Source organism: Thermobia domestica, chromosome 1 (assembly GCF_964235325.1).
Source record: "Thermobia domestica chromosome 1, izTheDome1.hap1.1, whole genome shotgun sequence".
Lineage (NCBI taxonomy): Eukaryota > Metazoa > Arthropoda > Insecta > Zygentoma > Lepismatidae > Thermobia > Thermobia domestica.
The window spans coordinates 29,446,540-29,473,159 of record NC_137454.1 but is presented as its reverse complement, the minus strand read 5'-3'; the positions used below and the strand labels follow the sequence as shown (position 1 = coordinate 29,473,159).

Sequence of the window (26,620 nt, the reverse complement as noted above, 5' to 3'; positions counted from 1 at the left end):
TAGACCGGATAACTGTTGCGGATTTCGAGGTACGAACTTGCTCAGTTATTCTAGTATAAATGTTCCATTTTGTTTGATCTATATACACTGTATCACAGTGACATTTCACCCTATAGACGCCACTGCTTTCTAAAGGGTCAGTAAGAAATGCTTTAAAATTGGTTATGTATTTATCTATAGATTTTGGAGGAACTTCTGAAATTCTGATGTTGTGTCTGCAGAATCTTCTTGATTTTTGCTGAAAAATGTAGAACCAAAGGGACACCAATCCATCTGTCAGTTACGGCATCTGTTGTTGGTTGATGGTGGGTGCCGACAATCTCCTGTTGTATCTGTTTGTACCATTTTAACAATAAAGATTTTTGGAAACCATTTTCCTGTCCAATTTGTAATAAATACTGTATTTCCTTGTTGAGATCCTCAGAGAGATCTGAAAGTAAAAGAGCTCTCCTAAAAAGTTTTTCCAAACATTTAATTTCTGAAGCCATGAATGTAATGATTTAATGACCTTCATTCTTAACGCTGATCTCGTGTCTCGGCAGTCACAACTTGCTCCGCGTCGACTGCTCTGTCTAAACCCTCAGATGTCATACGTACTAAAGTACTGGCGGTCAAGTGGGTCACTTGTCTTTCTGTTTACAATCATTCCTATGGTCACATCTTAGTAGAACCATGAGACAAACGGCGTTGTATTTCTCCGTGTGTTCTCTTTCGTGTTATTCATGTTTTAGTCTATCGTTCCATTACAAAAATTTACTTCGTTCCTGATGCGCCATTTGCATCGATGTTGACGTCCCCATTAAACCTGTCAATGCCATTTGTCGATATTTTTCCTGTCACACCATACCTCTGTTTTACAAGCCCTATTTGATGTTGCTGTTTACTGCAAACCGTATATTGCTGGTGTTTCTCTTTTGTTTGGTATTTCAGGTAGTGTTTTTAGATATACGATATATATGTATATACAAGGTTTGGATTTTTAGTAATGGTAACTACGGTATATCCTGAGAAGTAGAGTACTTACTAGGTTCGAAGTTTTACAGGCCCTCGATGTAATCGCCAGCATTGTGAATCACGCGTTCCCAGTGATGTGGAAGCCGCTGGATGCTGTTGGCAGTGCCTAATCTCTGGATAGTGCGGATGGAGTGACCGGTCGCCCGGAGATCATCAACTGTACGGAAGCGTGTCCCACGAAGTGGTTCCTTCATCTTCGGGAAGAGGTCGTAGTCGCAGGGACTTAAATCTGGAGAATACGGGGGGTGATACAGCACTTCCCATCCCCAACGATGCAACAAATCAGTGACCACACCTGCTGAATTTGCCTTTGCATTGTCATACAGAATGATGGGTGGGTTCGTCAGGAAGTGGTGTCGTTTTCGTCTTACAGCTGCTCGCAGATTGTTTTGCAAAAAATTGCAGTAGTACTCTGCACTAACGGTGTGTCCTTGGGGGACGGTATGATTTATGATCACACCATCCCAGTCATATGCAATGATGAACATAGCTTTAAAATTGATAGAGGTATTCCGAACTGTTGTTTTTCTCGATGACCTAGGATGACGCCACTTGTTTGATTGCCGTTTCAGCTGTGGTTCATACGCTCTGGCCCAAGTCTCATCAATAGCAATGATCCGCCGTAAGAAGGCCTCACCTTCACGTTGATACCGCTTCAAGTGTGTTCGAGCGGCATTATATCGCAAGCATTTGTGTTGTTCAGTCAGGTCATATGGAACCGACCTTGAGGCGATTTTACGCAATCCCAAGTTCTTCTTCAGAATTTTCAGCACAGTCGAATGCGCTAGTTAGTTGGTCAATTGACGAATCGTGTCGTTCCTATCCGCTAAGTACTAACGCGTTCACATTCTGCATATCATCTTCACTTACAGGAGGATGGCCGGAGCGAGGCATGTCTGTGACATTTTATCGTCCGTCATTAAAGGCTTTGACCCACCTTGCTACTGTACGGTATAGTAATGCACTTACACCGCAAGCATCTTGCAATACTTCGTAGCACTGTTTTGCATTCTCACCTCTAGCGCATTCAATTTTCAACCAGGTCCTCTGATCTTGCTTCGTAAACATGACTATATTCTGCGAGTACTCATGCAGCGTGACTGTAGTCCACGAGCACTCACTCAGAACTGCCTTCCAACTGCTGGCGCTGCTCGCGCATGGAGGGGAGGGCAGGCGAGTTCATGTGCTTTGAAGGAGGGTCGGTATCTAACCTACCGCTGGTATGAATTGGATTGCTTTGTTCCCGAGTATATGTATAGCAGTGTTGCCATTACTAAAACTCCAACCCTTATGTAATATATATATATATATATATATATATATATATATATATATATATATATATATATATATATATATATATATATATATATATATATATATATAATGTGTGTATGAGAGTTAATTCCAAGTACTCTAGACCATTTTGTTAGTTCTCAGTATATATAGTCAGAATTTTTCTTCTGTTGCAGAAGTACGAAAAGGAAGTCCGTACGTATATTGAGAATAGTCTGGAAATAAAATGCAAATTTAATCTTCCGTAACATCTTTTGGTTCGGTAAGTACGTCTTTTATTACTTACAGTTGATCTTTTTCTATCTCTGAATATTTGTAGATTTCAATTATTACAATGTTTATTTTATTTATTTATTTATTGTTAAACAAGGGGTTAAAACTGTGAAAAAAATGCATTAGAATGCGTATACGTCATGCATTTAGGTAGTAGCAAATGCCCACATACATATAAACTCAGACTAATGAAAAAAAATATTGGTTGCTTTTACTTCTGTTTAGTTGAACGATATAAGCTCGTAAGCAAATTTACCCGTTTCAAGTTTTACAACTTTCTGTATAGTTGATACCGTTAAGCTACCTCGTTGATTATTCCAGTCCCAACTCAAAATCCGAAAACTACATTTTAGTTTTATTGTAGTTCTGTACAATATTGTCTCATGTTTGTATAGTATTCGCGACTGGTATGCTTCATAATAATACACACCGAATGCTAAATAAAGTTTGTTTCTTTTAAACCTTCCGTTTATTTTAGCTTTTTCTTTTCTTTCTTTTTTTAAGATAGAATTTTGGCTTTTTATGGTTGGAAATATAAATGAAGTAGCAGTACAGCATTTTACAATAAATGTTGTTATGGTTATAGTGGTATATGAATTAACATTTTCACGGGATTGAATATTTTTTTTTTTAACCTGATATGCAATCGAATCAAAAAGAGGTAGTCTGTTGACCAATATATTCTATTTGGAAAACGATGTCTGTAGCTAAGTTGAATGTCCACAAATATGACAAAAAAAAAAAAAAAGTTTTAGTTTACAAGTATGCCCTTTAGGCCAAAAGAGATGGCTAATGAATGCCTTTGAAATTATTATTGAAATAAGAACGTAAGAGAAATGGAGAGAACCCCGAAAAAAATCCACTGACATGATGATGTCCAATACAAACTCATGGCCCGAGATCGAACTAGGAACCCTCCCACCAAAGGTGAGCTCTCTACCACTGACACCGGGCATCCGATTCGCAAATATGGATTCGAAAACTATTTTTATGAGAGCTGTGATTGGGGGAACGTTTGCTGTCAGTTGCTTCTAAACAGACGTATTGCATAGTAAGTGGAACTAATAAGATGCGGTGAAATCACAATTTATTTACATCCATCATAATCAATAAAGACATAAGGAACATGGGCGTCTCTGGCGGGGGGACGGGGTGGACGCGTACCCCCCAATATTTTGAAGTACAAAATGTTCAATATTTGGGCTAGATACTACTATTTAAATCACTTTCTTTGATGTCCCCCCCCCCAAAGTTTACATGCCAGAGACGCCAGTGATAAGGAACAAAATGTAATTAACATAACGTAGTATCGTGAAGCTAAAATAAACTCAACCGTGCGCCCTTGTAGAAAACTTTTTTAACACAAGCTGTTTCATCAAGGCTTTTCTTGACTGTTTGAATGTGACTTCTTTTGCTACGTTGCTGATCGTGCGACATGTTGATGAGAATTCTCTTCTGTAGAACCAAAATTGCTAGAAATATTCCTTTTGATTTGAGTTTAGCATCCCTTATGGCAGTAGCGAGGCGATATGAGACGTAGACCTGCAGCTTGACGTGAGATCCAAATCACATTGAGCTTCCGCAGGAAATCGAATCCATATATCTTGCGCGGAATCCATATTTTGATATTTCGTGTACGCTATCTACATGGTTACGATGGAGCTCGAAATGTTCCTTTTGAAAAACCGTTAAAAGATTAAAAACATTTTACATATGTTAGATGTACTTGAAACGTGTTCATATTTTGCAGGTAATTATCAAATGACTAATTTTTCTTTTAGTATTTTTTGTCTTCAAACCAGATATTATATATAAACTATGTGAAATATTTTAAGAATTTTATGTGAAAATCGTGGCACTAACACACACTCATTTTTTTTTTTTAAAAAAAGTTAAATAACAAACGAAAACTAACAACTTCTATCTTCATAACTTGGTAGTGTGGAAAGGACGTATACTTATGTCCAAAACTATTGTCGCATGTCTATAAATATGCTGTTCTAGGAATATAGCTTAATAGCGAATTCGCCCGGTATTCTTACAATGTTAGTATGTGCATAATCGGCAAAGACATATGTGTGGTAAATTTCATGTCAAAAGAGCAATAATTAAGAACAACAAAACGAAAATATTTTTTTTTTTTGTCCATTTAACATCATTTTGTTTTATTCATTCTAATTTTTATAATTCTTTTCCTATGAAATTTACCACAAATATACATTTCCCGATTATATACATAGTATCAGTATTAAAAGTACCCTGCAAAATAATTAAATTATATTCTTACAAGAAGACAGTTATATATATGCGACAATAATTTTGGACATGAGTGTACATTGATTTTCATTTAAAAATGTATTTTATTCGAGGGATTGGGTTTTACATAAGGAAAAGTCCCATCAGCATGACAAACGTTAATCAGCATAGCCAAAGAAGCCACATCGAAAAAGAGGCAGGTAAAGTTTTGCAACAGATTTTGTTAAAAAACAAAATCTACATTGATTCAAGTAAAATGTAAAATATAAATCGTATAGCGTCTATCAGTAAAAATAAACTGCCTAGTATTATTTTCCAAGAAGAACTATGAATTGAACCGGATTCAGATGTGTGATGAATCATTAGCGCATCGCTCTCGAATTCTATTCTTTCTAGCTTTTGAGGGAAACGGGCTGATTCAGTCTTAGAGAGGAAGGTCATCGGTTCGATCCCAGTCCTTGCAGAGCACTACATCAACATTCCTTTACAGTAATACAGAAACTACTACTACTAGTAAGGAAGACGTTCCATCGTTTCTAATGATAGTTCCTAGTGTTAAAATTAACAAATATCCACGAGGCTAATTTTGATATAAAGCGACGATTTATCGTTAAAAAAAATTATATGTCTTCATTTTAAAATTGCTTGTCCTTTCAGCGCAACTTTCTAATATGTTTCATTGCCTATTTATCCATAATATATGAGAATTACCCGAACTTGAAGCACTCCAGCATATCTGCTGTTCAATTATTCTTACTGGCATTTCTGCATTGCTGTTGGCATTTCTGAAATTAGCTTCTATCTTTTAAGTGTGTCTAGTCAAGAACCAAATGTTAATTGTTACGAAATATAAGATTTCAATAAATGCTCAAGATTTCAATAAAGGCTTTAGTATAGCCCTTTGATAAGTGGAAATGTGATGAAAAGTTTGTAGAAAATGGGTGATTAATATTTTAAAATCGCTGTTAAAGTTTTGCTACAAATTCATAACTCTTAAATAATTTGAGTGGTAAGACTCCGTTGATTTTTTTTTTTTTTCATTACATATTTATTAGCGTTGCATTACGAGCACCAGTGTACAGTTGTCAAGTAAAGCTCATATCTGTAGCAACATTTTCTTTTGTCAATAACTTTAGGGCATAGGAATGAATTTGAGTTGTTTTATTTGGCAGAATGTACTAAATTAGTGTCGGAAAATGAAATTAACAAGTACAAACTGCACTGATACGAGAGAGGATCAGAAACAGAAGGTTACAAGGCCAATATTTCTGGAGTCTCGTCTGTTATAGAGGAATGAGGAGTGTGCGATAATTTTACTACATGGAGTTTGCAACTGTGCAAAGTTTCAGTCACCTGCCACCTACAGCGCTAGTTGTAGGTAAACATAAATGGCGACTCCTTTGGCAAACTGGCCTCGCGAAGTAGTCCGCTCAGTTATTTGATTTTTGTGGACGAAACATGTAACCGCGGCTGAAATTCACCGACAGCTAGTAGAGGTTTACGGTGAAACTGTAATGTCTGTTCAGCATGTCGCAGAATGGTGTCGAATGTTTTGCGGCCAGTAGAACATACAGCACAGAAGACCACCACGATGTTTAAGCAATTTTGCTTGGACATCATTGACCACTCTCCCTACAGCCCGGGCCTCGTTCCAAGCGACTTTCACCTGTTCTCGCACTTGAAGGAGCATCTACGAGGCCGTCACTTCACTTCAGACGAGGAGATGAAATGCTTCGTGATTCTTACCAGGATAGAATCTTCAAACCCATTCCATGATGCGACAATTGTCTTAACCGATATGGGGACTATGTTGGAAAATAACCTAATGTATGTGCTATCTGTTGGCTGTATTAGTTATATGAAATTATATATACACGTTTCACTGCAAGCTTTGTAACCTTACTTTCTGATCATTCCTCGTATAAAGTACACACGTTGATATATGCAGTCGTAGCATTATTGCTACTTACGACAAAGTAATTAGAGCCTGTCTATCTTATGTATGCCCTCGGAAAGTATGCGAACTATACTTCGGCCCCACCCCCGCCACCCTCTGACAGGAAATTCTCCCTTTGCTTACGGAAAAGAAGTGAATGACCTGAGCTGTGTTGCCAATTCGTCATTCAATCGTTTGGTCTTGACGAGTGAAGATCGTAGGTTACTTAGAATGGCTAACAAGACAGAGGACAGTGAAGTCCGTGAAATAATTCATTTTGGCAACACTTCCGCATCTAACAATTGAAAGATCTTGGCCGTAACAACTTCTTCTTCCTCTTTTGAGGGAAGTACGGGAAAACACACATCGACTGCAGCGCCAGAAGGGGCACAGATCGAATAGAAAGGCTCTAGAGTGATGAAGATAGTCCCCAAAAAGTGAAATATTTTACATTGGATGCAGAAAAAAAATTACAAAAATCACGTATGGAAAGGCCAGAAATAAAATACGTTAATTAGTTCAAATATTTAAATGTAATCATCAACGAATTGAAGGACAACCCATGAAATACAACAGGCAATTAATATTGTCAAATTAAACACAGCAACACACTGAGCAAAACTGTGTAGTATAAAAAAAAAAAAAAATAAAATAAAAAAAAATAAAAACCAATCACGTAACAGTTTCAACACATTAACTGTGTCTTCATCAAAATTTGAGAAGAAAGAGAAAGAGTGGAAGTCTGATGGAGAGACAGTTTGTGTGTTAAAACTGTTACATGATTGTATTTTTATATATTTTTATCACTAGCCTTACTCGGTATGTTGCTGTGTTTAATTTGACAATATGGAAACGAGGCCTGATAGAATAGCAATTAATATATATTATCAAATAGGAAAATGTTGTTATTAGGAAAGATGGAAATCGAAATAGGAACAAATCTAAATTTTATATAAGTGTATGTTTATTAAATAAAACAGAAAGCCTCTAATTACAACAGAAATAGAAAACAACGTAACAACTGCACAAATTAACTCAAAGCCCTTTCCACTGTTCTAGTGTGCTAGCGCGCACTGCTTTTGGTACACTGAGTCCAGAGTTCGATTCCGGGCGGAAGAGCCTTGAAATTTGAACACATTAAGAGTGGTTTGGATTCCTCCTTAAACTGTAGGCCCACGTCTCAGACAGCCACAATGCTAGAAGGGACGGTAGACTTCAATCCAACCAGCAAGTGAACTTAAGATTTGAAAAGAAAGAAAAAAAAAAATAAAAATTCAAGACAGACTCGAACAGAAATCCATAATTAAACCAGTTGAGAATGCTCCAAGAGCATTGCCAGAACGAACTTAAAAAGAATTATTTTTTCTTATGAACTATAAGCTTTATACCAGTTGCTCTATGTACTTTATTATTATATTCATTAAACAATTCTTGTAATATATCTATCCATCCTTGAGTACTAAATTTTTTCCACATGTTTCGTTTGAGAGTTCTGTTAAAACGTTCTACGATATGTTATTTTACGAAAACACATGCTCCAAATGGAGAGTTCAAAATTGAAAAATTCGCAAAATGTTATCTCTGTGACTTACGGTTCCCAAAATATGGCTCCTTAAATCCCCCGAAATCCTAACTTTTCTGGCCAATATCTGGGGAACGGTTGCCAGTTGGCCAATGACCACGGGTTACTATTTGGTACCAAAATTTTCACCATCCTCTTAGATATTTATCAACATCAATATGATGTCTCTATGACTTAAGGTTCCCAAATTATGGCTCCTTAAATCTCCCGAAATCAGAACTTTTTGGGCCAATATCTCGGAAACGGTAAGAGTGACGCGAAAAATTCCATTACTTCTTTGAGATAGTTTTTGATGCTCTATCGAGTGGAGGACTCAAAATTGAAAAAATCGCAAATAACAAGACACAAACACACACACAGACATAGAGAGTTCGTAACTACTTTTTAAGTTTGTTGAATATTTAATCAAATACAGCTGCTGTGATACGTAATGAAATGAGCAATGAAATGATAACTCTTGAGTGACAGGCTTGTTAACAACTGTACAACAAATCTACTACAAATGCTTTCAGAGTGTAGTAGTAGAACAAGAAATCCGCCCATAGTGTTTGTAATGCAATGCTATGTTTATATTTCACATTAGACTTAGGTTTAAATTTAGTATCCTCCTTCTTTTCATTTACCCAACAAAAGTGTGCCAAACTTTTACACAGTGCTAAATAAAAATGGGTATTGTATGTAAATGTGGCATTTGTAATATTTTATTCTGACTTTAGTTGAAAAAGCTTTTAGTGTTCTTAATTTTGTTAAAATTTATTTTTTTCGATTGTTTAGATTCACGCATCCCACGAAGAGGTTGTTAAAAGTTCGTCAGAATATAGAAATGATTTCATGTTAGTATTAAAATGATTTTCCAGCTAGCGCTTTGTTTTTCAAAAACGAATCCAGTTTGAGTTCTGCATGGCGCCTTGTGTATGAGCATTGGATTGCGAAATAGTGTGCTTGTAGACTGAAATGCATCTACAATGTGCCTCCCCTTCTTACACAGACACGTGCACTCCCTTCCCTTGAGATTAATATCTGATTTTATTTGGTTGTGGTTATGTTTGTGCCTTTCGAAAAAATATATATACATATATAGAATATATATCAAATCAAATCAAACCAAATGTGTGAAACTTCAACTGAAAAGAACTCAAGAGCAGTGTTTGAATATTCATCTTACATGCATGTGTATGTTTGAAAAAAAGTGGAAAGACTCTTTCTATTTATTTGAGCGAATTGAATGTGCTGTATGTTTGACTGTGGTATTGATTTTTAGTTTCCAGATTGAGAAGTACATTGAAAAAAAGATATATCATGTACGAAGCTGAGAATAATGCAAGCCTGAGAAGAAACAACTTTTGATTTTAAACGGTTTTCATAGATAAATATTTTACTATCCTGTAGAATTCAAAATTCACAGGGAAGTGAAATGGACTCCCCCTCCTTCTCCTCCTCCGGTCTTTGCATTCTTCTCAACTAAAATACTCTGTTATTATTAATAATGTTCATTTTCAAATCATTAGATAAAACAACAATAATATTACAATTTTGGATCTGAATTTACCTACCATTTGTAAAGTAGCATGATAAGAAGTGATCACTATTTTCGAGGCGTTGTTTATTTTATAATGTTGTTTCTTTCGTTTTTAGGTTTCAATAATCATAAATTTGCTAGCTTCGAATATGTATCGAATACTTACTTTGTTCCAGTCCTTTCAAAGCGTAGACAGACTAGCGAGTCTCCAGTGCGTGTTTATGTGTACGATCTCTGTTTCTAGTCAGAGCAAAATTCTCACTAATTACTTTGAATCTCTTCGTCGATAATTAGCTGAAATAGTCGCATTCATGATTCACCTATCTCCTGTTTTCTTCTGTTGGTGATTGAATGTGCTGCCTTATCTAATCCAATGAACTTGATATAACAATGCGTGCTGCTTGCACTTTCTTGACTACGATTTTTGGAAGACGAATCCATTCTGCAGAGCAACGAGATTTGTATTTGACTGAGCTGAGTTTGACACATGAGATGACTAGGAACATCTGACTTGGATTTGCAGCAGTGCTCATGGGTATTTAGTACGGTGGTATGTGGAGTTTATTGAAGATACAAATAAAAGTTTTCGAACACAAGAAATAACGTAACTTTCCTCTGGAGAGAAAAGTAATTGTGTGCTGAAACAAAATTACATAATTATATCAGTACCGAAACAGAATTACATAACACATACGAGGGTCATCCAGAAAATAAAGACCGTTTGGTTATAGAAAATAAAAAAAAAAAAAACAATATTGATTTAAAAAAAAACAATTCTGTTACATACCTGAAGTTTCCCTCACTTCTTTATATATTCATCACCTTCATTTAAACATTTGTTGTATCTGTTCACGAGCGTCAAAATTTCCATGTTATATTTCCATGCGTCCAGTTCATTAAACCAGATGGTCACTCCATTCTCCAATAATTCAGCACTTCCAAAACGTTTACCGCCCAGAAACTCTCAGCTTAGGGTAAATGTGGAAATTGGTAGGAGCAGGGTCCGGACTATAGAGTGGAGTATCAAAAAATTCCCATCCGAATTGGTCCAGCAATTCTTGAGTTGCAGCAGCAGTGTGAGGGCGGCCGTTGTCGTGAAGAAGCACAATTCTTTCAGGAAACTTTTTCGCTCTCTGTTTTGGATGGCTCACTGTAGTTTTCTTAAAAGTCTCACAATAACGGTTTGCATTGATCGTAGTGCCTTTTGGCATGAAATCGACCAAAAGAACACCTTTACGATCCCAAAAGACAGTTGCCGTAACCTTTCGCGTTGAGATAATCTGTTTTGAATTTTCTTGGTTTTTTGGATGATGAGGGATGATGCTACTAAAGTGATTGGCGCTTGCTTTCCGGGATCATGTGAGACATTAAGTCTCATCACTAGTCACAATTCGATCAAGAAAGGGGTCCATCTGTGAGATATCGAGTCAAGAATGTCAATGCTAAGCTCATTCTGTGGGTTTTGTGTTGGTCACTAATGTCGTAAGAAAGCTAAACGTTAGTGAATTAACGCAAAAGAAAAACACATACACATACAAAATATAGCATTTAAAAAATCCACAACTATTTCTATAGTGAAAAGTTTTAAGATTACGAGAAGTTTGTCTATAATGATTTCATTTTTTACGCAGTATAAATTGAAACTATTTTACCTTAGTTTTTTCCTATTCAGACCAATTGTGCTGTCTATATTTCATATACTAAATCTTCTGCGAACTTCTTCAGGCCTTCCAGGTTTTTATAGCAGGTGAGTACGAAGTTTCTGCATCGTGTTTCTGTTCTGTTAAATACTTAAAGTTTATACCAAAGTTTTGAAAATATGAAAATTGTTTTTTCAATCTCCACTGCTAGAATGAGCATGTCATTTAATGATTGTTAGTTTACATACTGTAAGAAGCTGTAAGATCCGAAGAAGTTCACAGAGTTAATAGATGAAATATAGGCAGCAAAAGTTGGTCCGAAGAGGAAAAGAACTTACAACTATAAGGTAAAATAGTTTCAGTTCATACTAGTTTGTGTATAGTTAATATCTTTCCGTGTGAACATGGTGTGAAGAAGCTGTTTCAGTACTCAAAATCCTGTAATAATGTTTGTAATACAAATAACATGTGACATAAAGCTAATTGTACAAGCGCTTTTCTTTCAGAAGAACAAAAGTCGTCAAAGTGTTAGTGAATATGAATTGGACACAATAAATGTACAGATTTATAATAATAACTATACCGAGTAGACTATAAGTCACTACCGTAAAACTTCCAATATGCCTACCAAGCTGGCCTAATCTAACTTTCTAATGTAGAACACACAATTTACAAATATCGATGTAACTAATCATCTACTATTATTATCTATATACATTTCCAGCTGAATTCTTTTGACCACAGATTTGCGTATCTTATCACATAATTGTGTTATTATCGAAAAGTGTTTTCAAACTTTTTGTCGGTTTATCAAATGCCTAAACCGATCTGTTAGTTTCGATCTGTTTCAGGTTTGTTTTTAAGGCGCTCCATTTGTCGATGTCGCAAAATGTAAGTTGGGATGATTTGGGTCCAGTTACTTAATCTGCTACCTTTTTCTTCGAAATTATCTTAAGGAATTCGCATATGATCAACCCATAGTGGGTTGGTGCCAAATGAATTTATGCTTCAGGTTTTCAAAAACAGAATTATTGTCTAGCTCAATAACTTATCACGTCAACATGTCCTTGTGTTCTTCAGCCTTTCAAAATAACACGGGTTGATTACACTAATCTAGAGACACTAGTATCATTCATCTCCTCTCGGACCACTGCACGAAGATTCTGGTCAGACCTATACACACAAGTATGTCTCTATCCACTCATTTAACTTAAACATAAAATTGACTTAAAAATCCTTAAGCGATACAGGTGAAATATTTCGTTGATTGTGTCTGTAAATTTTCTTGTACACTTTCAAACAGTCTTTCTCTGGTGGCCTTATTAACCAGGTTAAGTAATTCACATGAAAGATTGAATCACTTTTATAATAACATTTTGCACTTTTAGTACAAAGATTCTGAAAAAGACCTCTTCATAAACTGGTTGTTTTTGAAATCTGCAGGTCTTTAATAAAGAAATGACTATGTAAATAATCTATTTATCAAGAGATCTTATTTCAGTTTTAAAACCCTTGAACCAAAAATGCAAAATGTACTTATAAATTTTATTCCATCTTTATGTGAGTGACCTAAGTAAGTATGGCTTTTTTTAAAATTTGGGTCAACCTCGTTGCGAATAGCAAATCATTTTCAGATAATCATAAATGTCTATTGGGGTCGTTCTCATATAATGCTAGTGCTGTAGTAATTTATGCCTATGAAATTTAACTCGAGACGTTAACATTCCTTTAACACTTCTTCCAAAATACATATGTAACATGTCAGGGTAAATCTTGTACTGAATATGTGTTTAAATCCTTTTTAATTGCACACTTTCTATTTGGTGGTTGAATACATGGTAAATCTTCACAAAACTCTCTTGCTTCAACGCAATTACGATCAAACTGTTGTCTTGAAAAGAAACGTACATTGTTCAGTTAACAGTATTCTATTCATTATGCAGACAAACTACTCCATTACGCCATATCAAGTAGCACTGCAGTTTCTTTGTCTCTGATGGTAGTTATTCGAATGAAAATACGTTTGTAGAAATTCGTCACAGGAACAGTCAATTCGTAGCGATAAACATTGCAGCGGGATAGCGACTTCGTGCCGCGTGTTTCCCTTTTAAGAAAAATTAACATTTCAGCTTCTACTATGCCATGAGCTTCTGCTAAATAAAACTGGAACATGAGACTAAATACGTCAATCCAAGTATAAAATATTTGGTGTGTGGTTGTCTACTTAAATCATCCTGTAGAATAGAATAGTCTTCTTAACACTCGTTGTTACTTTTAAAGGTGTTAGTTTTCAAAAGTAATATTGAATGTTTATTTCCTACGAAAGCAGTGATTATGGAAGATTATATATACTAATGAAAGGAGGAAAGAACCGACTTTTTATTTTACACACCAACTCCTCAATAGGTGCGAGTTCTAACGCAAAGAATGAAAAAGTGATTGACTGGACTGGACCGAGATCTCCAGCATACCGTGCCATTGCGTTAACCACTACGCCACCCAGTCTGCTTCCAAGAACAGCCATTCACAGACCACTCACTGAGTAGCGTAATTGTTAACGTATCGGCACGGTATTCCGGAGGTCCGGGTTCGAGTCGCAGTCCAGTCAGTCATTTTTTCACTCTTTGTGTTAGAATTTACACCTATAGAGGATTTGGTATGTAAAATAAAAAAGTCGGTTGTTTCTTCCTTTCATTAGTACATATGAAATCACAACCGTCGGAAGGTGCTCCGTATATGGACACAGTATTGTCCAATCACAGCAGGAGCGTGTAATACAACCCACGTGGTCTGAGATGAGAGCACCGACCTCGAGAGTGAGAGTGAGTGAGTGGCTATTCTGGAAAGTGGACTGGGTGGTGTAGTGGTTAACGCGTCGATACGATATCCCGGAGGTCCTGGTCTAGTTAGTCACTTTTTTACTCTTTGCATATGAAAGATTAGTGGTATACACAGTGAAAAGAAATAAGGTTTACAATTTAAAAGTAATTAAGCTATGCATGTAATCAGTGGAATTATTTTTTACCTTTTGTTTCGATTGTAGCATACTCAATTTTAGGATTCTTCTTATCAACTTCGGAGGACCAAAAGTTTGTTAGAATTTTCTTTTCCTTTACTTGTTATAAACATTTTGGATTTGCTGTAGTCCAAAAAATTAAGGTCTACAATGAAAAATAAATAAATAAAACATTTTAAAAAATCCTGTAATAGTTATATATTGAAATATTTATTACGAATTGAGCTTTCACAACGGTTGAAGTTGAACACATCAATAGGCTTTTTTTTTTGTAGTTTTTTAAAATTATTTTATTTTATTTAATTTGGTAGGCTTTAAAGCACCTAAATAAAGGCACAAGCAAGGAGAAATGCTAGACTGTTAATCCTACTGTAGAACAAATTTAGTGACTTCCCACGCTTTATGGTACGCACTCTGCAGCCCAAAATACGTTAAAATTAAATCACGTAACACCGGGAGCCAGGTTAATCGGTTAGAATGCTAGAGGTGTTTCCTAACCACACCAGTAGTTACATAAAATTTTGCTATGTAAATTCCCGTTTATGGTGAAGGCTATTGGATATATTAGCCAATCAAAAAAGTTCTATCTAAGCGTCAGCTTGTGTTTCTAAGATGTTAATTTGCACCGTATTTCGTGCAAGAGACAACACGGAACGTTATAGGCACATGAGTGGAAAGTCACATCTTAATGAGTTTTTGACCGTGTTATCTGTGTGAAAATCGTATCTTAGTAATCAAGTAATACCATAACATGAATAAAAAAAATCGTATTATTAGCGCATGGCTGTTTTATGAGTACCAGTTGAATACTAAGTGGATATAACAGCCCGAAATGTACATACAGCCTATGAAGAAAACGCAGTAAGTGTAAAAATTGGTTCAAAACATTTTCATGGAGGCAGGGGTCCTTGAAAGATGAATACTTGGTCGATAAAGTACAGGGTTATTCAAATAAAGAAAGAACAGATTTCAAAGAAAGAACAGATTTCAAACATTTATTTCTTCCAAACTACAAAAGATAGAATCATGATTCGAACGTTACTTGATTAAGAAAAGTTTACAATTTATTGTTAGTAATTATGGTGTGCATTCAATATGAGCACCGTGTGTTACACGACAAATGTCAAAACGGTGGCTCATTTCTTGCTACACACGAATCAGCTGGTCTTTAGTTATCGAATTCACAGCTTCAACAATTCGATGTCGTAGACCTTGTTGTTTATTAAATTGACGGTTGTTTATTAAATTGACGGCGAAATGCTCGCTGAACTGCAACAATGGACTCAAGTTTTACCAATTGTAGCACACAAAAAGACTTCTCCTGTGGTGACGCCGCAATTTCACTACAGACAAACAACAAATAACAGCGCCAATGCGGCCGTGATTGGAACTTCTATTCGGGCTGTTTAAATTGTAAACTTTTCTTAATCAAGTAACGTTCGAATGATGTTTCTATCTTTTGTAGTTTGGAAGAAATAAGTGTTTGAAATCTGTTCTTTCTTTTTGAATAACCCTGTATAAGCTTTTCCAGACCAGCCATCCTAAGTGAGCTTTCCTTGGGTTTTTCTCATTCATACCAGGAAGATGTCGGAATGATCCCAGGCCGCTTCCTTCCTTCCCCATCCCTTTCTTCCTCCCCGATTCTCCGGGCAGTGTAATCGCCGAGGGACGTCATCCCTCATACGTAACGGGCTAACATCTCTATAGATGCCGAAAGTCCAGAAATTCCTAATCCTAATCCTAATCCTTGGAAGATGAACCTCATACAGGAAAGTAACTGACTGTCAGCGACTGAAGGAGATCTAAGTTGAGATATGCCAGGAACTTACAAGAAGGTTTAAGGTAGAGAGAAAACTATACGATTGCATTTGACAAAGTATGGAAATAGTCCAAATGGATGTCGCAACATCTCAGCGTATGTTTCTCGGTACTGTTCCGCCACAACAGAAACCTTTTTCTGCATGGAGTTTTTAACATGTGATGAATAATAAAAGTTGTACACAAATTCCAAGCAGTCATGTCAGTGGTTGATAATAAATAAATAATAATAATAATAATAAAACACACTGCACCGAAAGAAGGTATTGTGTGTTCGATTGGAAGACTTAGGAATTGTCCACCATGAGTTATTATATGATGTGGAAGTAGTGAACGTTGTATTGTCCCCAGTTACAGCAGGTGCACTGGTCAACAGAAGAAGCATTTTAGGACAGTGGTTGCCCTCACACAGCACAGATGACCCTGAAAAATATTACCGTATTTGCCTGCGTATAAAATGTACTTTTCTTCCTGCTTTGAGAGCGAATCTAAAAATGAAATATGTCTTATACGCTGATACAGAGATTTTTATTATTTCAATTTCAGTAAGACTTCTGATTCTATGTTGTACAATGTATTTCTTGTTCCCTTACGATGTGCAACAGCATTCCAGCTACGTAGAGTTCAGTGACTCAAGTTTAATGTAGTTTGGATACAATCGCTTTATTTACCGTTTCATAAGATGTATGCTTTTGTTTGGAAGCACATATGCAATAGACATTCCCAGATGCGCGTGCGATTTTGCATTAAAAAAAAAAAAAAAAAAAAAAAAAAATCTGTATAATATCCAGTTAAAAAAAAAAATCCTCAAAATTAAATATAGAAAATATGTCTTCTGTGTGGCAAATATGGTACAGATGTTGACTTGGATCTGTTACTCCATTCTCAGTATTCTCCAAAAATCTCTCTAACTAATAATCACATTTTCTTTCACTGGGGAACCAACCATTTAAGAAACAGACAATTCAGAAACAGGAATGATATGTATGCCTTCATCACTTCCAAAGATGATTCGCTCTACCGGAAAGGGATTGAAATGTTTATCTCATTGGTAGAACGTTATAGACTATGCAGGCAGTTGAATAAATCCAGGTTTGTCACTCAAATAAACGCGTCTTGTTTCTACCTTCTAAATGCTGATAGTAGATCTTTATTGATTGGCTGATAGTATTCATAAATGTAGATAAAAGTGTGAGGTACTGTTATTTCAGTTAATAATTCTTATTGGAGCTTTTAAAATATTTATTAATGAATAAAGTTATATTCATAGATTATTGATAAATCCTGTATTTATTATTAATAATATTTTTATTATTATTAAATTTTTCAATAACAATGGAAATAATAGTGCATTTTGATATTTGGGTGTAACGGTGTGTTTCGGACAAAGTTTTTTCCAGTTACTCTGCCAACGTAGCATCATATCATTGCATTGAATGAATCGTAGTTCAGGTATTCTGCCGTGTGATAGCTTACAACATTTAGGCAATGACAGATTATGCTTTACAAAATTCTGACTTTTTTTTTTTTTTCATTTGCAGTAGCAATTTGTATGTAAAATAATTGAATTGACTAGATATAAATACAAATTTTAGTACCTTTGTATGTACAGCATTTCGACGTCAAGAAAAAATTTTATGATTTTTTAAAAAGTAGTTTTATTTTAGAAATTGTAATGTAAATTTATCTTGTATAGCAGGAAATTGACAGGAGATTTAAAAAAAAAAAAATGTAAAGACAAGGTGCAAGCGGTATATTATTCTTTACTAGTCTTTTCATCAGCTGAGTAGGAGAGTAATATGGACTATTCATTTCTCTGATTTGAAAGAACTTATTAAAAACTGAAAATTAAAAGCTGGAAAGGGGAGAGAGATCTTTGAGAAGGTTAGAATATGATATAATTTCATAGGTTTTTATTTGTACACGTCAAATAATACTGCTTCGATATAAACACACTCGTAACTTTTTTTACATTATATATATATAATAGCAGATCATTCAAGTTAACTAATGTCCACCAATTAAATTGATTACTGTAATGAAATATATTGTTTATTTTACATTGTTTCTTATTGAAATATGGAACCTATAGGTGCCTGAGTGATGATGCTTTATGTCAGGTGGTGTAAGGTTAGTCAGATAAACTATTCTGAGAGAGAAAATTAACACTAGTGCTACTACCTGTTCCTTCATATTTTTCTGTCATCAGTATCTTCAGAAGGATTGAATCAATTCGAGTATGTGTGTGTGTGTGTGTGTAGGGGAGGGGGGGGTATGTTTTCGTAATAGAGTATTTCATTCTGTTTACACCACAGAGAACTACCAATTCCTATTTTTGAATTGAATTCTGAATTTTCGGTATACTGTGCTGCTACCTTGTTCCGAAATTATACCTAGGAATGGATTAAGGTTTCATAAGTATAAGAAAGGAAAAACTATCTAATTCCCCCAATTTAATTATTGACAAGAGAACGTAAGGGAGAGGTATTACTTTTGGTGGAGATTGTGACATCCTCGCACATTACAAAGGTATCATTTCCAATAAATAAATAAATACTAGACGCACAGTAAGTAGTTGATTAGAATTGAAAACGAAGGTATATATTCTTTCTTATCAATCGTTAACATTAAAATTGCGTAAATTTACATTGTAGACTTGTTCACATCCATACCAATGAATCTTGCAATTCACTGAAATCAAAACAAACTACTGAAGTAAACCAAGTTTAATAATTTAGAATAGTCATTTGTCATTTCCAACTGGCCGATTATGACGTAGAAGCGCGCTTTTACAGCCTACGAAAAGCAGAGAAACAATGAACAAAGGAGGGTAGGGGTGAAACAGAGGCTTTTCCGCGTATATGTGACCAATTGAACTTGCCAAATAGTTAAGAAAATCCATGGCGCCAAGTGAGGCAGTGCGCGATGTGTCTCCCCTGGTTCCGATGGACAGGATCATAGTTTTCATTGCAGAAAGCTTCGTTGAAGAACTACTAGGGGAATCTTCTTGTTCCATTCCTAATTCGTAGCGTTCCAGAGTCCATTCACAGTTGTCACACGCCTCATGCCGAAACCTCTTTTAAGCAGGTCAAATCCACAAAAGTCCATTGAACTTGCGTCTAGAGAGGGATCTCGTTGAAAGGTATGGCTTAACCTTCTTCATATGCTAATAGAATGTGAGGAATACTTGAGATATGTGATGATTTATCTTGATGAACGCAGGCCATGTTAATCTCATTTCCGTACATTTTTGATATATACTAGTGGTGGGCACAAAAACCGGTTTTCTCCAAAAGCGGTTCGGTTTCGGTTCTTCAAAACCGGTTCCGGTTTTTTCCAAAATTGGTTCTGTTTCTGACCACAATAGTGTTTAGTTGTTCTTCGGAAACGGAATCTGTTTCCACAGAAATAGTTTTATGTGTTTTCCAAAAGTTTTCACCGAAACCAGTTTCGGTGAAAACCGAATCGGTTTTGAAGAAAACCGAAACCGTTTCCGGCAAAAAACCGAACCGGTTTTGGAGAAAACCGAAATGTCGGTGTCTCGGGTTCAGGTTTTTTAGAAACCGGTTTTGCCCATTCCTAGTATATACTGCTCGTAGATCTACCTCATGATCTTCAGAGAATACTGCGCATTGATTTTGCAAAGACCTTACGAATCTTCAGCTTGTCTCGATAGCACCACAAACCTTTCTGGAAAGCCTTTTTCTAAGCACTTCGCTTCCTTGTCTTCTCCTGTACATGATGGTTCTTTGTGGTCCAGATGCTGCTCCTACAGCTTCCGAGCATTACACTTATGTTTCCGTCGGTAAGCATTGATGAGGCGATGGCTACTAGCCTTGGACAACTTTTCAAAATTCGGTCGTTGACAGTTCCCAAAGACACATTTAGACGGGTCATCATCTGTCTTTGGATCAGAGGATTCTCTTGCATGGCCATTCTGCAAAGTTTCCTCTGCATTTTGGTGGTGACCGTATTCTCGTCCCCTTTGTTGCAGGACCGAACAATAGGACCTCGGAATCCTTATACTTACCGTTGCCGATCACATTCTTGATTAAAGTTAATCTAATGTCACAACCCTTGTTTTTACACTGCTCCCTGATCATGGAAACACTAAATTTTGCGCCGTAAAGGAGTATAACATAGCCCTTGAAAAACTATTTAATTTTGGCGGCATTTTCAATCCAGGGAGAAAACACAAACATTTGGAAAAGTTATAAAAAGTATTTCAACCGAAAGCTACACTGTCAGTATACGGTTAGTTTACTTATCTTTGACGTGGAAAACCTGGGTTCGATTCCCTGTGAAAGCTCATGTAGTTCTGATTCCAAGTTAAGCTATAGGTTCACGTCTCGTGTTGCATCGGTGCTAAAAGGGAAACTAATTCAACCAACTACACTGCTACTGAAGGTTGGGTGAGTTCAATCTGCGCGTGGACGGAAGGAATCGCGCTTTGTCAAACATAACGTGGAACAACAACCTGTAGGAAAAGCAAGTGTTGGGAACATGTACGTAATCGTGGTTCCGTGAGTAGTATGCCTGCAAAACTATCGACTACGCTATCGGAGTTCTTGTTTTCCTATCACTACTGTCTTTTGTTAACTTACCTGCCAGTCTATTTCCCTCTCCTTTACTGAGAAGAAGAGCAGCAAACTGTGCCGTCATAGAATATTCAGTTGGAGACGGCGAATATAAAGTATATTCAACGTAAGAACCACACCTGAAATAAACAGAACAGTTTGTATCACTCCGCGTCAAGCACGTGCTTCACGGCGAGATTTCTGCTTCGGTCAGCTGTTCTTTTTCCGTGTGTTCCTCGAAAAGCAAGATATATCTCGGTTATAAAGCAAGCATAGCTAGAAGGTAATTTCGGGGGAGGAGTGTCCGAGGTTCCTCCTCCGGAAAATTTTTGGGCGGAAAACGCGATTTTAGGCTTAATTTTAACAACTTTTCCAAATTTCGTAGGGGGAGGTCCGGAACCATCTCCTGGCTACTACTGAATGGAATTAAGTAATAGCGGTAAGTAAATGTTATTATCAACTTACAGAAATAAAAGATAAAATAATTATGAATTACTCGCGTTAATCTGAGGTTTCTTCTGAATCGCTCAACGCAGTAACTTGCAGGTCTTCATCAGAAGATTCATCAGATTCGTTGTTTATGTTAATTACAAGGCGATCCACCAAGGTGTCAGAAAGTCCGTCCAGATTCCACATTTTCTCTTCTTCCTTCAGTACATGACGAATATTGTTTTTCCACATATCTGGTGTCACTTGAGTCAAGGCAGTTTCAAACAGCAGCCGAACGTCACGTAACTTAAACGTGGTATTGTTTCTGGCTACAAAACCCTTAACAAATGCCCACACAGTTTCTATCGGGTTCAAATTACTGTGGTAGGGGGCAGTCTCTCAATCATTCTCCCAGTCTGTTTTGCGATGCTGTCTACTACATATAGGTTTTCGTTGTTGAGAGCAATGCTTTGCGCTTTATTCAGTAGTTCCACTTTAACATCGGACTCTGAGAAAGGCACTTTCTTTGCTATTAAACACTCAATTATTTCTTGTTTCCGCCATAAGGAGTTTGGACGTCGTTTGAGCCTTATGTTATGGTATGAAGCATTATCCATTACAATAACACACCCGGGATCAAGTTTAGTCAATATTGTTTCAAACCATTCACGAAAAACGTCACTATTAATGTCATCATGGTAATCACCACCGCGCTTAGATTCAAAGATATGAGCACCACCATCTACAAATCCACTATCACTACCTATATGAACAACTATTAGTCTTTTTTCCTTGCCCGTAGGATTTTTTAGGCCGGTTGATTTTCCAGACAAAAGCGCCTGTTTTTTAGAACATGCAGTTGTGTCTACCCATACACTGGATGTTGTGTGACCTTCGTTCACCCAGGTTTCGTCTAAGTAATATATGGTTCTATTTTCCGCTCTGTGTTTACGAATATTTCTCAAATATCGTCGCCACCATAATGCAATGTCTTCCCTATCTAAAATAACATTCACTTTATTTCTCTTGAGAAACTGAAAACCAGTATCCAACAACAATGTGTAGAACGTAGTTCGTTTGAAAGTGGGCAACATAGAGTCACTATTTACAGAACTCAAAATTTTGTTTAATGTAGGTGGTTCATTTCTTAGAAAGAAATCATCATTCGGACTTTGCTCCGAATAGCACATTTCACAAAGTCATCCACCTTCACTAATTCTGTTTTCTGTCTCTCTTTTTAGCCGGTATTTTCAACAACCTCGTTTCTTTGAACTCTTTACGTACGTTCACAACACTCGACTCAGAGACACCCTTATATTCTGCCGTTAATTTCAGTATGTCATTCACTAACACAGTAGGATTGTTTTCCAGCACGAATTGAACACGTTTAAAACAACTCGATTTTCCCCGCTCTTCAATGGTTTTCCATTTGTATGTTTCATAACTTGATACTAAAGACAAACACTACATGTAGCCGCCAGTTTTCAAATTGTAAGGTGACTGTTGGGGGCGGGACTTAAAATGACTGTTGCAATCTCTGCGTTTCTTAAGAACAGCCATTACACTTTAAAAAAAAAAAAAAAGTTTTTTTTTATTATGGTTGTTACGAGCAATTCAAAATATATTAAATTTGTACTGAAACATATTATATAAATGTTTATTCTCTATTACATTTACTATCTACCTCTCTCTCTCTCTCTCTCTCTCAAGTGTTTAACATTTGTTGTTATAGATACTTATCGGTTTGCGTGTTAGCAACACTGTGACGATTATTCTTTCTCGATAAAAGAAGGTAAAAATCACAGAATATGGCATATATTTTGTCAGTAATTTGTAGTAGTATATTTTGCTCTGTGAATTAATATTTTTTTCGTCTCGTCTAACAAATGGGTGAAGTTAATTATACGAAACAATGTGCAAAAATATTTCCTCTCTTTAACCAATTACAGATAAGCAATTACGTCAATCACGGAACTATATTTATTACTCCAGCCAATTACATTTCATTGTAGTACGTCATTTGTTTATCCCAGATGTGTTTCTTACATTGAATACACTTTAGAAAGTCTGCGAAATCATTCATAATAAAAGTTCGTCTTTTCACTAATTGCTCACAGAGAAGTTTATCAACAAATTGATGATATGGTCATGAAGAATACGTTATCGCCGTTACTTGAGATACAGTTGCGAACAACCAGTATAGCTCCCGTAGCTCTCAGTATACGTGTTGTTCCAGTTCTATGCATGCTACGTTATTTTTATATAAGGAAGACGCTTTATTACAATATCTTCTTCAACAATTGACCAACGCGCACAACAGACTTTCCACTTGAGAGAGAAACTATGGGCAAATCTGTTTCGCAGATTTACCCATTTATAGTTGATTACTGTGATACTAACGTATTTCACTATATATAACATTACATCTACTTTAATTTCTTCAATTTTGAATCCAGACTTGTAGTGCCGATCCAGTTGCGAAACGTATGTTTGCTAGATATGTGCTCAGTGTCAAACATTAAAAATTTCTCAAAGCAAAATTAGTGTTATATATACAGGATGTTTCAGAATTTGTTACAATATATAGATAATGATTCTACTCGCGAAAGCAAGCCAAAAAGTCTATATGAAGGAAAGTCAAAATTGACTTTGTTTCTGAGATGCGTGGTTTCCAGTGCCTGAGAAAACAAACTCTCGGGCTAGATAATGGGCAGATTATTAGCTTTACAGCAAGGGATAGAGAAAATTCGAGAGAAGTCACAATTGAACTAATCAGCGGGGGTTCAGTGTTAAGCGCTCACATGTAGTGAAAGAGTGGCTTCTGACCATTTGAGTTTGCGGTGGAAAACTTTGCGTCCGTGGGTTTTGTCGAGATTCTCTCGTTACTTCCTACATTCTTATTCCATCAGCTCGCGCCAAGTGAGCTTTATAGTGGACAAACACCGTGTGCATGGATTTTCTCGGGGTTGTCCCGTTTCCTCACACTTTCTTCATTCCACCATTTCATTCATTTCTCATCCTCACCGTCTCCTTTAACCTATCCGGTATAACCGTAAGACATAAAGATTCCATTTTTCTTATACCTTCAGTTCTCTCATAATCATTCACTTATCAGTCGTCTTCCTTAGCCTAAAGAGCATAAAGATTGGACGTTGAAGGTTTCATTTTTTGAGCTATCAATAGTATCTTAATTCAGAACATTAAGAATGGTGCCGCAAGGAATTTTCAAGTTTATGTATGTATAATGAGGTTATTCGAAATCTCTCACGAAAATCTACATTGTCCGCAAGTCTTTTTAATTGAATTAGTTTATATTTGACTTTCTCCAAAAATTTCCACACCTTTCTGTAAAGTTGGTATTATTTATTCAATGTAACTTCAAAAGTTTTCATACATTGCGAAGTTTGTAACTGCATTTCGTTTGCTTTCTTTCTTTCTTTCCATATTGAGTGCTGAGTTGAGACAAGTTTTCTGTTGTGAATTTTGAGCTGCGAAAATGTAGCAATGTTATAACGGCATTAATATTGATTGTGATATCTTTCTCAGCTTCATCGTACTTGCTTCATTCTAGGGTTCCATTGCTGTGAAGTGACGAGAATTTTATTTGAAATGTCTTAATTCTTCAAATTATAGTTTCCTCTTTGAAAGAAAAAAAAAAAAAAAAAAAAAAAAAACCCTGTTATACCATACCACCTTGATTTGTAGTTACTTGACTGTTGACTGGTATGTTTTTGTTGTTAAATGAGCTTTAAAGACACTTATTTCTATTTGTAACATTGATTTGAGTGTATTTTTTATTCATGCTCTAATTGATGTTCAGTAGTAAGTAAATAGCAATTAAAAGTAATTTAAAAACATGAAACAAAACTGTAGTGAGTAATAAAATAGATTTAAAGTATAAACCATACAATAATGCATGACAAATAATGAAGAATCTGTCTTTGAACCCAAAACCCCGTTCTTGTTCTTTAATGTGTGTGATTTAATTTGATAATGTTTTAGGATTTTCTAATGTTCATCTCTTTCGCAAGATATTTATGTTTATAAATTATAAATAATCTTATTTACATTGATTTGCTATATTTTTAGCAACTATTCGGATCGTCCGTTGTCTCAGCATGGTTGTGCCGGGTCCAAGGCCTCTTGTAATTTGTGGACCCTCTGGATCCGGGAAATCGACGTTAGTTCAGAGACTAATAGCAGAGTATAAAGATGTGTTTGGCTTTTCTATTTCTCACACAACACGTAAGCCGCGTCCTGGAGAAGAGGACGGGCGGGAGTACCATTTTGTTGAACGAGCCTACATGGAAAAAGCCATAGAGAAAGGAGAATTTCTCGAGTCAGCACAGTTCTCGGGAAATTTGTACGGAACCAGGTAATAGTTGTGGGGAGTCCATTGTAATTTTACGGAGTGGACATAATGTCTCGCACCAATGGGAGAAAGAATCATATTAACACTGCTTTCGTGCAAAACGTGCGCCGCATGTCCGCCACAATTCTCAACATAATTGCTTAATGGTGGTTATTACCTGCGCCATCTTTTTTTAACATCTCATTGATTTATATGGGAAAGTATTTTTCTCTTTCCTTTGAAATGAACTGGAATTTTAATGGTTTGATTGCATTGATTTCTTCTTTAAATCTCTTTCAATATTTCTTACTTCGTGAAAATTGAATTTTGTGATACATATGAGGTGCATTCAAGTTATAAAACCTCCATTCTTTTCTCAGGACTGGTAACAGATAGAAACGTGTTGTTTGTTTTATAACACTCGAGCATTCGTTGTCAATACGTGACAGAAATGGCAACACCGTACGCCACACGGAGCTCTAGCGGCAGCGGTGAGAATGATGACTTTTTGATACTTACGATACTCGTCGTTTTTTTCCATTTGTATGGTGTAACACCACTTGAAATACATCGCTAGTTCAGTGAGACTTGTGATGATGGTGTCATGGATGTGTCTAATGTGCGTTCGTGGATGCGACAGTTCAAAGAAGGCAGAACGTCGTGTGAACAACAAACCAAGACAATCTCGGCCTTGCACAAGCTGGTCTGATGACTGTGTGCACAGATTCCATTGAAATTTCCAACTTTGGAGGTGATGTGTTCCACATTCATTCGAAGATCATCCCTAACAACTTTCTCCACTCGTTCGACCATGTCGTCAGACCGGCTTGTGCAAGACTTGGTTTGTTGTCACACGACGTTCTGCCTTCTTTGATCTTTCGCACCCACGAACGCACATTAGACACATCCATAA

At 36.3% G+C, this 26,620-nt stretch overlaps 1 protein-coding gene across 3 annotated transcripts in view; it reads left to right on the top strand.

The window, feature by feature from the left end:
* LOC145684079 (guanylate kinase) overlaps positions 1-26,620 on the top strand; it is an 84,558-nt gene that overhangs the window by 20,832 nt on the left and 37,106 nt on the right. For 2 of the 3 annotated variants that reach the window (XM_081755949.1, XM_081755959.1), the window contains exons 1-2: positions 4,282-4,333; positions 25,446-25,731. In XM_081755949.1, coding sequence (XP_081612075.1) covers positions 4,297-4,333; positions 25,446-25,731 — 323 coding nt within the window. In that variant the 5' untranslated portion in view covers positions 4,282-4,296. Of the gene's footprint in view, positions 1-2,486; positions 2,573-4,281; positions 4,334-25,445; positions 25,732-26,620 lie in introns of those variants that run through there. The other variant, XM_081755968.1, reaches the window with a different exon arrangement.